At 42.9% G+C, this 16,216-nt stretch overlaps 1 protein-coding gene across 1 annotated transcript in view; it reads left to right on the plus strand.

The window, feature by feature from the left end:
• LOC126272992 (uncharacterized) overlaps positions 1-15,843 on the plus strand; it is a 48,980-nt gene extending 33,137 nt beyond the window's left edge. Inside the window, exons 6-7 of the mRNA XM_049976344.1 lie at positions 9,264-9,328; positions 15,495-15,843. Coding sequence (XP_049832301.1) covers positions 9,264-9,328; positions 15,495-15,722 — 293 coding nt within the window. The 3' untranslated portion in view covers positions 15,723-15,843. The remainder of the gene's footprint in view (positions 1-9,263; positions 9,329-15,494) is intronic.
• Positions 15,844-16,216: the final 373 nt, after the last annotated feature.

The raw sequence follows: 16,216 nt of genomic DNA on the forward strand, positions 1-16,216 counted from the left end.
ATCAGTTAAGGGACTGGCAGGCAACGTTCGGTCAATAAGAACAACACACAACATGACCGCTGGAAAATGTGAATATGGAAAGTGAACAACAGGCCGCTGTGGCCGAGAGGTTCCAGGCACTTCGGTCTGGAACCACGCGTCCGATACGGTCGCAGCTTCGAATCCTGCCTCGGGCATGAATGCGTGCGATGTCCTTAGGTTAGTCAGGTTTAAGTAGTTCCAAGTTCTAAGGAACTGATGACTGCAGATGTTAAGTCCCATAGTGCTCAGAGCCATTTGAACCATTATGAAAGTGAACAAAAAAAAAAAAAAAAAACAAATAAATGAGGGCGAGTAAGACAGATTCTGTTCACTGACTGTACATGGCTGTGGAAAGTCGAAAATTATCTTATCTGCTGTGTTCAGGCTTCGGTAATACGTATGCGGTAATTCCCACATGTCAACGTAATTCCAATGTGTCAATTCTCTTATCTTGAGAGCAATGAGATTGTGATGTTGTTACACTTGTCGTTCTTGGAAATTAATTCGCAATACATTTGGCATTTGACTTCATTTGAATCTGGAAGTCTTAATAACTTCGTACACAGTTACTTTGAAAATAAGGGTAATAATACAACGTAAATTACAGATAAACTGTAACTTGCAGTTTCTGGCGTTTCAGTAAAATTTACATGTACATAATAACTTAGAGAAGTAAATGTAACAATGGTGCAAAGGTTTGGAAAAGTTAAAACATATAATTTCTGCGTTCGCTCTATAATATGCACATCTTAGTTTCCTTTCTTGCTTCTCCATCAAAACCTGAGCATGTTAGTGGATGATCTAAATCCCTAATACCGGTTTTATGAATCGACATTCATTCATTGGAAGTACTCCTGTCCTGTGTAGATACTGGGATAGGCAGTCATCTCCGGTTGTTAGCTGAAATCTGCCCACTACTTCATCCTCAATTTATTCCCGAATTTATTCCCAACAGTCTTGTATTCTTTCCCAAATGCTTCGTTTTACACTACTGGCCATTAAAATTGCTACACCAAGAAGAAATGCAGAAGATAAACGGGTATTCATTGGACAAATATATTATACTAGAACTGACATGTGAGTACATTTTCAAGCGATTTGAGTGCATCGATCTTGAGAAATCAGTACCCAGAACAGCTACCTCTGGCCGTAATAACGGCCATGATACGTCTGGGCATAGAGTCAAACAGAGCTTAGATGGCGTGTACAGGACCAGCTGCCCATGCAGCTTCAACACGATACCACAGTTCATCAAGAGTAGTGACTGGCATATTGTGACGAGCCAGTTGATCGGCCACCATTGACCAGACGTTTTCAATTGATAAGCGATCTGGAGAATGTGCTGGCCAGGGCAGCAGTCGAACATTTTCTGTATCCAGAAAGGCCTGTGCAGGACCAGCAACACGCGGCCGTGCATTATCCTGCTGAAATGTAGAGTTTCGCAGGGATCGAATGAAGGGTAGAACCACGGGTCGTGACACATCTGAAATGAGACGTCCACTGTTCAAAGTGCCGTCAATCCGAACAAGAGGTGACCAAGACGTGTAACCAATGGTACCCCATACCATCAAGCCGGGTAATACGCTGGTATGGCGATGACGAATACACGCTTCCAATGTGCGTTCACCGCGATGTCGCCAAACACGGATGACGACCATCAAGAGGCTGTTAACAGAACCTGGATTCATCCGAAAAAATGACATTTTGCCATTCGTACACCCAGGTTCGTCGTTGAGTACACCATCGCAGGCGCTCCTCAGTCAAGGGTAACCGCAGCCATGGTCTCTGAGCTGATAGTCCATGCTGCTGCAAACGTGGTCTAAATGTTCGTGCAGATGGTTGATGTCTTGCAAATGTCCCCATCTGTTAAGTCAGGGATCGAGGCGTGGCTGCACGATCCGTTACAGCCATGCGGATAAGATGCCTGTCATCTCGACTGCTAGTGATAGGAGGCTGTTGGGACCCAGCACGGCGTTCCGTATTACCCTCCTGAACCCACCGATTCCATATTCTGCTAACAGTCATTGGATTTCGACCAACGCGAGCAGCAATGTCGCGATACGAAAAACCGCAATCGCGATGGGCTGCAATCCGACCTTTATCAAAGTCGGAAACGTGATGGTACGCATTTCTCCTCCTTACACGAGGCAGCACAACAGCGTTTCACCAGGCAACGCCGGTCAACTGCTGTTTGTGTATGAGAAATCGGTTGAAAACTTTCCTCATGTCAGCACGTTGTAGGTTTCGCCACCGGTGCCAACCTTGTGTGAAAGCTCTGAAAAGCTAACCATTTGCATATCACAGCATCTTCTTCCTGTCGGTTAAATTTCACGTCTGTAGCACGTCATCTACGTGGTGTAGCAATTTTAATGGCCAGTAGTGTATTTATTGAGACTATTTGATTCAGAACTGTCTCGTGAATTAATTTATTAAGTATGTCAGGCGGAATGGGATGTTTGTTAGCTTGTTGATGTGTTCCTTGTCTGGCCAAGAGGTCAGCCGGTGAGCAGTCTCGTTTCAGTCGACTGATAAATGTGAAGGTATTTACTGAAATACTACTTCTTTATTTCTGTCGATGATATACTTTAAGGCGTGTGTTATTTCAGTTGTCTCATTTCCGTCGACTTGTAAATGTGAAGGTATCAACTGAAAAACTATTTCTTTATTTCTGTCCGTGACATACTTTAAGGCGTGTCTTATTTCAGTTATGATTGTTATTTCTGTGGAGTGGTTTGTTGAGATAGCCTCAACTACTGCTCTAGAATTAACCAGTACCGCATCTACCGTAAATAAGTTTATTGTGTTTATAAGTTAATTGCTAGATGGAGTGCACGAATTTCTGCGTCAAAGCTCCTCATACGTTGCACGAGAGCGGAGAACTGAGAAAACAATTTGATGTACACCTCGGCTCCAGTGTATCATAAATCTTTGATCCATTCGCATACATTATAAGCTATTCTGATTATGCGTATTTTTGATTTAACACCGTTGTTTGCCGTTGCCTTTCATATCGTATCTGCAGTTTTCTTCTTAGTAATGTTCTCCATTGCCTATAGAGTATCCATGCCCCTTTAATGTAAAGGATTGACAAGTTATTTGGCACTCTCTGTACTTATATTTGTGTCTAGGTTGTTCAGCAGCGTTTCATATGCTCCTGTTGTGATGTTTGTGTTTTTCAAGGAGCTAGGAAGGCAGACTTCTGTCCAGTTTGCTTTGTGTGATGATTTCATTTTGATGAATGTACATACGACTTGCTTCTTTATTTTTGTTGGGTGTAGTTTTGACTGCTTCGTTATGAGGCTAAACGCTTGATCCTGGTTTCTCTCTAATGTGACTATCAGTTACTGTACTGTAGAAATGAAATTTTCACTTCCAGATTTAATAACAGATTTCATTGATGTATATTGAATCTTTTGTTTTTGCTGTTCTGAGCGCATTCTCAATTTGGTACAGGTGGTCCCTTAAGGACTTTCATTTTTTTGAATTTTCTTTCCTTAATGAAGTCTGTATGGTTGGTGGATTACCTAATACTGCACTTCAACAGCTTTTGATTTGCTGATGATTATTTTATTATCGAAAGATGATTATTGTAGGAATCAAATGCCTTATTAATCGTTTTTCTAGTTTGCGCTTTTGGGTCAGTGGCCTGTATTATGATGTTGTATGGAAACGTAATCACATTTATATTTTCAGTGTTCTTCAGCACTCTCGTCAGACCATTTAATTAGATGTTAAATGGTTACAGCTTCTGACTTGTCCCTATGGTATTCCAGTTTTGTTTGGTTTTTACCTCGTTTGTACCTCATTCCATCGTGTTTTCGGCCAATTTTGAATCAGCAATCTTTTTACTCTACCTACCATGTTTCCATATATTTTCAATTTATTACACATTCCCTGGCCAAATTAATACAACTACTTGAAAAAATCATGAAAATAATGTAAAATTCTTTAATAAATATTTATGAGTTTTTATTATGTCAAATATACCTCGGTAATACAAGCACATATGCCAGAATAAAAATAATCCACCTCTATGGTTTTTATTAACATTTAGTCAAAACACCCTTTGCACAAATCTCAGACTGCTTTCTGCGAAGCACACCGTCTATGCATCGGAAGGACGTGTCCTTCAAATGTTGACTGTTAATCAAATTTATTTTAGTTGTGATGTGGTCTTTGGCCACTTATTAGCAAATCCCAAACTTTCTCTGTCAGGCTCAAGTCAGGAGAATTCCTGGTCAGTCCAGTAGAGGTACATTTTTACTCTTCAGGAAATTCGTTTTGCATGAATACTGATTTTTTCTGTTTCTTGAACCAGTCTCGGCGTACCTGAAGCAGATGCGTTAGTAGAACTTCGTTGTACTGCTACTGTCTTAATGCTCCTTGAACTATGTAGCCCTGCCAATCCCTTACCACAAATTACAGACGAAATCTTGACTGAGACTGGATGCTTGGTATTGTTTAGGACAGAATTATTACTGTATTTTTCTGAAGCCTTTCACCTAGTAGACTTTGTCTTGTCACATACCAGTATAAGAAATTGTTATGATGTGAAAGGAAATGGAATATTTTTTTAAATAAGAGAAGTACATAATGTTTTTTTTAAAAAGTTTAATGAGCTCGAGACAGCCACAGTGCAGTTCCTGTACTTCTTTGCCCATCGAATCGTTGATTCATCAGCCTTGTGTTTTATCTGGGTTTACAGACTATTCTGCAACTCTTGTAGGTCACGTCAGTGAACTATGCTGATAGAGATGGAAGCTCCTACATCTTCAAGTTTCTTTCTGGTGGCGCTGTTTGTTGCCGTACCTCCTTCCAATACTATATTTTGCAAGTGGCGCATGCCATGCATGCTGTGCAACTTATTATTAATATCAGCAAATGAAGTTTTAGAAATTCTGAACTTTTTTTGTTGTTTCTTGTTGTGAGACATTAGTTTCAGTCAAGAGCCATTTAGCAAGTCTCTATTTTGTTGTTGAAAGGTCTGTAGCTAATCTCATGTCTGAAAATACATAATAATTGGTTGAGGTTCCTCAAATATTAATTTACAATGTAAAACAAAAATCCTGCTCAGAAAGGGTTCAAATAAACTAAAACTACTTTTCATACAAGCCATGAACCAAAAGATTTATTTAGAGCCAATTTACTGTTTAATTTTTAATAATTGTAGGAGGTAATACAAAGCACTGCGTGTACGTATTTTCTTCTAAAAAAACAAATGATATCAACATTTCAACAACGACAAAATCAAACAACTTTCATGAAATATCCTTTCACAAGCATGCAAATAGTCTTACAAAATACTTAAACTCTTTCTAAACATCTTTTTCTCATTGTAATTACATAATATTACGTCATTTCATGTATTCTCTTAAGTGATCTCATTAATTTGCGCAGGGACTGTAAGCTTGCTGTTCCACATGACACAATGTGCTCCTTAAGGATCAACAAATTCTCTTAATGAGCTCTGATTTTTATTGAATCCTGATTTGATGTTTTGTATTAGTTTCAGTACAAGGTTGGATGTGGGAATGTTATCTCTGAAACCTGCTTGCTCCTCTTCTAGGTCGTCCTAAGTTTTAAGGATGGAATTGCAGTTCTGCAGTTATCATTTTTCAAAGGTTTTGGCCATTAATCATGTCAATGAGTTTCACCAATAGAATCTGAAGTCTTCAATTGCTTTGTCTTGTTTCAGGATTTGTGTGCATGATTGTAGCATCTACCCATGGCACCCCTCCCCCCCCCACCCCCACCTAAATTTAGTGGTAAGATGGCCCAGTGGACAGCCTGTCAAAAAACTGAACACTGGGTCATCTCACCACTATATACTAAATGTTTTAAAACCTCAAGGTAAAAGATTGTCTAGTTCCGTTTGTTTTCCTGGCCACATAGCTTTCTGCGTTTTAGTTGCACTATGATTCATTATTGAATCAGTTCTCTCAGGCTAGGGAATGTGGGAGATTTTTGGAATTTCTGGGTTTGCTGTCTTTTCTTTTAAGATGTTAGTTGTGTCACAAGGTAGGATTGAAGTGGTTGTGTCTTTCACACCGAAAGATAACAGTTTTGCGGTAGACAGGATGCATATACCTTTTTTTGTATTAATTCTATTGAATTTTTGTACTTCTGTTGTACCCCAATTTGGAATGTTGAGTCAAGTATTTGTGTGCAAACTTTGCAGTATGTTATGTGAGAGCACTCTTGAAGCTGATAACTGGTCTCATCAAGGTATTGTCTTCATGTATTTTGGCCTGGATTCTGAGTATTAGTGTTTCTGGACTGTTTTTTACTAAGAATAAATAAAAGAATAAAAGATATTTCAAACACACACACACACACACACACACACACACACACACACATATGCACAGCATAACTGAGGTAGCAACAGTAGAAATGTATGCAAATATTAACAAAATTTCTTTTTAGGTATTTTAGTGGCAAACTATTGATTTCAAACGTCTATATTCATCAAATTATTGGTATACTAGAGTCTCCACCACTACTGTCCCCCCTCCCCCCCTCCTACGATACTGTCTACAAAGGTGTGGCCCATGATATTTTGTGTGCACTCCGCGCACAAGTTGGCAATACCGTGAGGCTTCTTCAAAATATCAGCGGGTATATCACATGTTTGTGAATTGTTAGCACCAGTATGTTATTCTCTTAATTGAACAACATACACTCCTGGAAATTGGATAAGAACACCGTGAATTCATTGTCCCAGGAAGGGGAAACTTTATTGACACATTCCTGGGGTCAGATACATCACATGATCACACTGACAGAACCACAGGCACATAGACACAGGCAACAGAGCATGCACAATGTCGGCACAGAGTACAGTGTATATCCACCTTTCGCAGCAATGCAGGCTGCTATTCTCCCAAGGAGACGATCGTAGAGATGCTGGATATAGTCCTGTCGAATGGCTTGCCATGCCATTTCCACCTGGCGCCTCAGTTGGACCAACGTTCGTGCTGGACGCGCAGACCGCGTGAGACGACGCTTCATCCAGTCCCAAACATGCTCAATGGGGGACAGATCCGGAGATCTTGCTGGCCAGGGTAGTTGACTTACACCTTCTAGAGCACGTTGGGTGGCACGGGATACATGCGGACGTGCATTGTCCTGTTGGAACAGCAAGTTCCCTTGCCGGTCTAGGAATGGTAGAACGATGGGTTCGATGACGGTTTGGATGTACCGTGCACTATTCAGTGTTCCCTCGACGATCACCAGAGGTGTACGGCCAGTGTAGGAGATCGCTCCCCACACCATGATGCCGGGTGTTGCCCTGTGTGCCTCGGTCGTATGCAGTCCTGATTGTGGCGCTCACCTGCACGGCGCCAAACACGCATACGACCATCATTGGCACCAAGGCAGAAGCGACTCTCATCGCTGAAGACGACACGTCTCCATTCGTCCCTCCATTGACGCCTGTCGCGACACCACTGGAGGCGGGCTGCACGATGTTGGGGCGTGAGCGGAAGACGGCCTAACGATGTGCGGGACCGTAGCCCAGCTTCATGGAGACGGTTGCGAATGGTCCTCGCCGATACCCCAGGAGCAACAGTGTCCCTAATTTGCTGGGAAGTGGCGGTGCGGTGCCCTACGGCACTGCGTAGGATCCTACGTTCTTGGCGTGCATCCGTGCGTCGCTGCGGTCCGGTCCCAGGTCGACGGGCACGTGCACCTTCCGACGACCACTGGCGACAACATCGATGTACTGTGGAGACCTCACGCCCCACGTGTTGAGCAATTCGGCGGTACGTCCACCAGGCCTCCCGCATGCCCACTATACGCCCTCGCTCAAAGTCCGTCAACTGCACATACGGTTCACGTCCACGCTGTCGCGGCATGCTACCTGTGTTAAAGGTTGCGATGGAGCTCCGTATGCCACGGCAAACTGGCGGACACTGACGGCGGCGGTGCACAAATGCTGCGCAGCTAGCGCCATTCGACGGCCAACACCGCGGTTCCTGGTGTGTCCGCTGTGCCGTGCGTGTGATCATTGCTTGTACAGCCCTCTCGCAGTGTCCGGAGCAAGTATGGTGGCTCTGACTCACCAGTGTCAATGTTTTCTTTTTTCCATTTCCAGGATTGTACATACATTTGCGGTAATCATTAAGTATGTCATGTCGTTGTTAATTCCAATGAGTCATTTTAAAAATTCATACGCCTTTATATTGCTGTAATTTAATACTTATGTTTCAGACACATTTCACCTTTCTGCTAAAGACATCTTCAGCGGACCATTTTACTTACACGTCTGTCCTGCCAAAGTCACCATTTCCTCTCATCTGGTCATTGGTAGGAGAGTGCACTTCATTTACGAAAATTTGGCACATATTTGTACAGAGAGTGCTTTGGGTTTCCATATTTTCGTACTCCGCTTTTCGTTACTTAAATGGTGTGAAACATTACACTGCTTATCTGGCAAGAACTTCAGATTCATACTACAAGAATTGTGACAATTTTTGTCGTAGCGCTGTTTGTGTGGGGTGACTAGTTGGAAATGTTTGTGGGGGACAGGGAGGAGGTGGAACTATTTCCAGCGTACGTCATACATCTAAGGGTAACCTTGTCGCTATTTTTCGTTAGTTTCTGTGCCAGCATATCCAGACGAAAACATGAAGGCATAGTGTGCGTACCTGTATCTCTGGCTGTATGTAAAAGACTGAAATGTATGACTTGGTAGACGTATGTTTCATATAAAATCCTCGTCTCAGTGATATATTACGAACTTTTTCTTGTAGTTCACATTTCAACTTTGCATGTGGAATCTTAGACGTCTTACTGCAGATTTGATGTAGCTTACTATCGAGGATGCTACAGACATATGTAAAAGGCAGTAAGATCCCTGCCCTCTTCCACTCTGTTTGTGTAAATCTCATCACAAGTGACTCTTTCAGAAGATCACTGGGTTGCTTTGAAATTTCCTGTTGTGAATTCTTTCAATACTGATGTCTCGAAGTCATAAATCAGCATTAACGGAACAAAACGACACTAAACCATTTTTTTCGGATTTCGTACTCTTATGCGAAGGCAGGATCATAAGCTATGCATCAAAGTGAACATCATACTCGTGTGTTGGACATAATATACAATAAAGGACCTAACACGCATGTGCAACAACAAAAAATTGACGATATACCCAGTCAAATTTTCGGAAAGGCGGTAGCATGTATCTGTCAGCAGTTATGATTTCAAATGTTCCTTACAACTAATGTTTATTTCTGTTGCAGAAGAGAGTCCTGACTGTGATACAGTCTACAACCAGTTCAAGTGCGTCTCTGATTTAATTTCCAACGTAAGTAACAAGCTTCTATTTATTTTAATTTTATTGTTTTTATATAACTGGTGTTTAATTACTCTCGTTGTATCTGCTCTACACATGAAACGGTCCAGAATAATACCACAAGATACGAAGGGCATTCAATAACTATGCGACAAATTTTTTTCTGAAAGCAGATTAGTTTTATTCAGGATTCCAACGCACCATATGATTCCGCTCTCTTTTGGCTACAAATCCCTAATCTTCAACATAATCTACTTTCAATGCCCCCTTACTGGAAGGTCAGTATGCCCTCAGGGTACCACCACTCTACTGACCGACGTCAGAGCCAAAGTCTTGCTACATCAATAACTTCCCAGTCATCCTTGTACTGCTTCCCAAGAACTGCATTCTTCCTAGACCGAACAGATGGAAGTCGGAAGGCGCGAAATCGGGCCACTAGAGGGGGTGAGGAAGAACAGTCCAATGAAGTTTTGTGAGTTAGTCTCGGGTGCGCAGATTTGTGTGAGTCGTTGCGGTGCCATGGAGAAGGTGAAGTTCGTTTTCATTTTTGTAACGACGAACACGCTGAAGCCGTTTATTCAGTTTCCTGAGGGTAGCACAATACACTCCAGAGTTGATCGATGCAACACGATCGACAACATCAAACAGAATAACCCCTTCAAAATCCCAGAAGACCGGCGCCATGATTGTATACGCCACTCCACGGAATGCTGTTTGGCTTGCGGCCGAAGTGATGAACCCACATGTCATCGCCTGTGCTGATGTTAGACAAAATATTGTCACGATCAGCCTCTTAACACGCAAGCAGCCCCGTACAGATTGTCCTTCGTTGCTCTTTACGGTCTTCTGTTAGGGTGCGAGGAACCCAGCACGCACGCACATTTGAGTAACTCAACAGGTGGACGAGTGCGTCAGCACTTTCAACAGAGATATCCAGCTGAGCAGCGAGGTGTTTGATTGTGATCCGTCGATCACCTCGAATGAGTGTGGCCGCACTTTCGAACATTGCGGGGATCACAGCTGTGTGTGGCCTGCCGGCACTCGGAAGATCGGACAGGTTTGCGCCATCTCGCTACGATGATGAGAGACGCCTCGCCCAACGACTCACCGTGCTTTTGTTCACTACCAGGTCTCCATAGACATTCTGCGAGTGCCTGTGAACATATGTGATGCTCTGATTTTCCACCAAAAGCAACTCAGTGAGAGCTCTCTGCTTGAAATGCTCCTCCGTTACCGATGCCATTTTGAAGGGCACATACAGCGTCACCATCTAAGGAAACTTCATGAAAGTTTAGGGGGCGAAGCGGTAAAATTTCACGACGTCCTACAACAAATTCTGCGTTTTTTCAACCGAAACTGACCTAGAGCAAAATGTGTTGCATTACTTATTAAACGCTCTACATATGTTAACTCATGTTTCGTTGGTGGGCGTAGACCACATACTTGCATCGAAAACAAACTTTAAATATCTTAGAGTCTGGAATCCATTGCTCGCATAGTGCTGGCGGAACTATTAACGATTTGGTTTGCGTCAAGTGCAGCAGTAGGGGGGAGGGGGGTAAACAGACAATGTTTGTGAAAAATGCGACACAAGGTTAGTTTTCTGTAATATTAATAATATTAGGCCACTGACAGCTGTGTTTCATTTCCTGTGTGGTGTAATACCACTCCGCCCGTGGCATACTTGGACTAAAGGGAATAAAACAAGTCTTAATGTCTATAGGCGACCATTAATTTTAAGGCCAATATGGGTTGACAGACGTCCCCAGAGCCACGATAGTCTACACAACGTGTTTTCGAGTGCTGGCACACCACTGGACTAAGGCTACACTTAAAAGTTCCACTGAGTGCACAACCGTTTGCGTACCTCAGATGTACCACGAATTATGTACGACAGTCTATTGCCAGAAGCACTCCTGGCATCAGACTACAACCACTTCCACTTAAGATGTGTGACGTATGCTCTACAATGAGTGACTGCTTCTCGCTGTCCACGCATTCGAAAAATGAGAACATGTAACGGTCTCCACCACTCCAACACCTGGATTGCCACAAGTCTCCGACGGCTGTGTGCGAGGGTGAGGAGGAGACTTCTCATCGTCGCACAGAGATGGCACTGATATCGATCAAATTTTGTTTGTGTCACGTTGGTACATGTTACATAATTACTCAAGGCAAGTATCGCCTCATTGCATGCGTCAGTTTAGTCTTTGCTACTTTACGTTTACGAATATTCTGTTCAAAAGCGTCAAGAGGAATGCAATGGCACCATAAAGTTCTTTGTTCGGGAAAGTTTATCACTAAAAAATACATGTGTTGAGACTAAGGATCGTCTCAAGTGTACATTAAGATGTAGAATGTTAATAACGTTCGTTTCATTTAAAAAGCTTTAAGAGTTATCACATTAAAAACTCGGAGGAATTACTTTCCAGCATGCCCTCATATTACGACTTGTTTTCAAAAAGTATACGTCACACTTGAACCGTATTTTTCCACATATATTGAAGTAACGTTTTAAATTATGGCTCATTTTATTCTTTGAGGACTCTACTGTCCACTTCTTGTATTTGTTTTCCCATGCTTTGCTGCAAATCTCAGGCTGGTCAACGCTCACTGAGACCGGTAGTGTGAGGATCAAAACGGTTTTCGACCGCATGCGGAAATAAAAGAAATGTATTCGATACTTTCTGGAGCGCTGCGTTACTCATGACTACAACGCAGCTTATGAGAGTATAAAATTCACTGCTCCACTCCTTCAAAGTTACGCATGAGTGTGCTTCACTTTTGAGACGACACTGGACAGAAAAATCCCCAGGATTGAGGTCAAGATGCAGGACCTGTTCGGCCTATCGACCTGGGATCATTTTGATGCTTTACATGTCGTCTTACGTCACTAGCAAGACATATCGTTGCCCCATCTTGCATATAATGGATGCATCTTCTACATAAGCTGCGAAGATGCAGTAATAGCAAGAGTGACTCATAAACACATATCGTCGCTTAACCATTTCGTTTTTAATAATTTTAAAATTTAACTTTATTACTGTTATTAATTTCTTATATTGACTTATACACTTGACTTACACATTTTATATACCTTACAAGCCGAGAATAGTTTTTACGTATTGTACTTTTTCATTTCATTGCATTTGTAAAATTTTATAATTGACAAATACATGCAGGCCTACAGAAGCGACAGCTTACGAACTTACGACAAACGTAGTTCGTTATGAATAGGATGACTCTTCTGACAAAGTGCCTTAGTTTACCCCATATTTTAAATATATGCCACGATGATATGCTGATTTTGTGTATATTTTTTTGACGATGCCACTATGGCTGCATTATATTACGACATGTTTTAAAACAGGTATACATGGTCACATTTAAGCACATTTTTCTACACGTATCAAAGTAATACTTTTCACTGTGGCATATTTAATTCTTTTAAGACGTAGGCTGTCCACTGATTGTATTTGGTTTTTACGTATTTTGGTGTAGATCTCAAGATGGATATCTCTGACCGAAGCCGGTGCCTAAGGATCTGTGATCATAGACTGAAATAAAAGAAAATTATTCTGGATTGCATAGTCTTGTCTAGGTTTACGAGATGACCTGAAAATGTATGAAAGAAATGATAACTCAGTGGAGAGGTAAATTACAGTACTGCATCCAATTGCAAAGATGACACGTTTAGCGCCTCGTACAGCAGGTCCGAGTTTACAGTAATGTGCCAAGTAGTATTTTGTTTCCTGTAAAGGTAGACAGCCATGATTAAAATTTAAGGCCAGTTGGATGGGAACCTGATCGAAATGTTTACTTTACACATAATTTGTATTAATAGAGATATCAAGTAGTGACAATAAGTATTTTGACAATCACATTTTCTCGAGAATAACAACTGATTCAAAGGAAAATCTTTATAATTGTTATTTCACTTGATTTAAAGCGCTAACTGTGCTGATGTAACAAAACATAGAAAATTGTGTTTAGTAACTGGCAATATCACTGGTAGATTTACAAAACTGCTGTAGTTTGACAAAAGTTATGTTACAGCTTAATAGACTTGTTGAACTCAAATCAATAGCCATTGTTATCAGGCTGCATAAACTTTCACCATAATTACAGCCCCACAGCGCAATGCTATGGAGTCAATGAAAGCAGCCAAACAATGCAGGGGGATTTTATGACATTCTTTAACCTGAGATCACAATAATTGGTCGCAGCTGGAGAATTTTCGTTGCCTTAGCGTTCGACCGAGTTCCTCCCACACATGTCCAGTCTGACTGTGATCTGGGCTAGGGCTTACTCGCGTCCTTTTCTAAAAGTCTTTGACATTAGCAAAAGGTGCTCAGGATAATGGCTGTGCTGAAATTCCCAAGATGTCCTGTTTTATCTTTGGCATGGGACAACATCAGCGTTTCCAAGATTTCACAATATTTGAAACTTCAGTGGACACCAGAAAGACGACATCTGAATGGGAGAAGCATCCCTACACCACGGCGTTCCCATCAGCGTTTTCTGCGTCGAATGATCTTCGAACATATCAAGTCCGGTCGGAAGAACACGAATCCAACTGACTTTCATGGCACGTGCGACCACTGTCGATGTGTGCAGTGTTAAAAATACCAGGAGGACGGTGTGCGTTATCTTCAATCAGAAAGATTCCCAACAAACAGCAAGAAAATGATTTTTGTTAAACATGAAGAAATACTCAACACGAATCTTCTTCTTGTGAAATGTCCAGCACAGATGGACCTATCAAATTATTACGTCCCCTAAAATATTAAAATCCCATCGATGTGGCTCTGAATGATGCCAACGTAGAGTCCAGAGGTGGCCTATGATGCCTACAGAGCCTAATTGGAGACTACGGACGAAAACTACAGCTTGCAGACTCAGCGGTAAGTGGAGACCGTACACGACTCGGCGCACTAAGAGAAATGTGTGCCGTAGCTCAGTGCCGCTGTATTTAACGAGGCATCGACGAGTCGCTAAAATGTAAATGTCGTGTGACTAGGGCCTCCCGTCGGGTAGACCGTTCGCCGGGTGCAAGTCTTTCGATTTAACTCCACTTCGGTGACTTGTGCTTGGATAGGAATGAAACGATGATGATTAGGACAACACAACACCCAGTCCCTCAGGGGAGAAAAATCTCCGACGCAGCCGGGAATCGAACCCGGGCCCTGAGGATTATCACTCTGTCGCGCTGACCACTCAGCTACTGGGGGCGGACGACGAGGCTCTATCCACATATGTGATGCCCTTAGTTTGACATCTGCGGCCCCTGTCGGACCTCAGCACAGTTCGTACTACCAACACATACAGCGGCTGCGCTACGAGTGTTTCGAGTGCGGCTTATCGATTCTGGTGCGGTGCCCTCTAGAGTCGTGAGTACCGTCACCACATCCATTCATTACGCGCCCTGGAAAACTCAACTCAAGCTTTCCTGTTATTTGGTGATATTAATGACTTTTTGCCTGGGCGCCGGCCAGGAAGACTAGACTATCCGAGGATTCGTTTTACGGTACTGTTGGATATTTCCACGTTGCGAAATTCACGCAGCTCTGTATTTATATCAACAGCAGACTTCTTTGAGTCGCCCTTTGACATCCTCCTTATGAGATTCTTCGTCCGGAGTGTGACTGTGCTGGGCCTGCACGGTCTTCATTTGTGATTTGTGGTACCTGTTAACCGCTTCTCCTCATTCCAAACACTCACAATCTTCCTGAGACTTGCATCGCTATAGGGGATCTATTACCGCAGTTTTGAGGTCTACTGAATTCTCTTTGACCTTCGGCACATTGCGAACTGCGAAGAAACAAAACAAAAACTAATGTAAACCAAAGGTAGTCGACGTAATACATGCGTATGCATTCGTTTTCCGACAATAAACCAGTGTCAGAAATTCCTGTTGACCGACCACAAGAACACTGTCATTGTTGTACATACCGCCACTGCACTGAATCCTGACGAATCTGTTTATACGGATGTGGGCCGCAGTACAGTGAGCCAAGACGGACCGGCTGGGCAGGGAAGCCGACGACGCACGCGGAAATGTGTTTGTCAAAATACTTATTGTACCTACTGTAGATGAAGATATGTGATTGAAAGCTGGAAGGCGGCAGCCACCGCTGTCACTCTGCGGACGTTGGGAGGTTTTTGCTCTCGGCCGCAGGGTAACATGGCAAGCTACGCCAGCTTCGTGGAGGTGAACGGGTCAGAGACGGGCGACTGGATGCGGCGGCGGCAGATGCTGGCGAGCCGCCCCCACGGTCCCCCAGGCCCCATGGGGGGCCACTGGGGGCCACCGCCCCCACACCACCGCGGAGGACCCCGCGGGGGCGGCAGGCCTCCTCCGCCACCTCCAGAGTCCGACGAGAACGACGTCGAAGAACTGGAGTAGTGGCAGCTACCGCTTCAAAGAAACAGCAGACAAGATTACTTTTACAGTTCTTAAAACCAGTAGTAATTCACTAAAACTTGTACAGCTCCAGTATATAAGAAATATATTTGCCGAAAAACGATACCCAATGTTTCATTTGTAAGTCGATGTATTCCTTTTTATCTGTTTGTATGCAAATACACTGCGGTGACAAACGTCATGGGATACCTCCTAACATCGTGTCGGACCTCCTTTTGTCCGGCGTAATGCGGCAACCCGACGTGTCATGGATTCAAGAAACCGTTGGAAGTCCCCTGCATATTGAGACATGCTGCCTTTATAGCTGTCCGTAACTGAGAAAGCGTTGCCAGTCCAGGACTTCCTGCACGAACTAACCTCTCGATTATGTCCCTTAAATGTTTGTTCGGATCATGTTTGGAGACTGGCCGGCCAAATCATTTGGTCGAATTGCCAGAATGTTTCTCTAATCAATCACGAATAATTGTGGCCCGTTG

The sequence above is a fragment of the Schistocerca gregaria genome, chromosome 5 (genome assembly GCF_023897955.1).
Source record: "Schistocerca gregaria isolate iqSchGreg1 chromosome 5, iqSchGreg1.2, whole genome shotgun sequence".
In the NCBI taxonomy this organism is placed as follows: domain Eukaryota; kingdom Metazoa; phylum Arthropoda; class Insecta; order Orthoptera; family Acrididae; genus Schistocerca; species Schistocerca gregaria.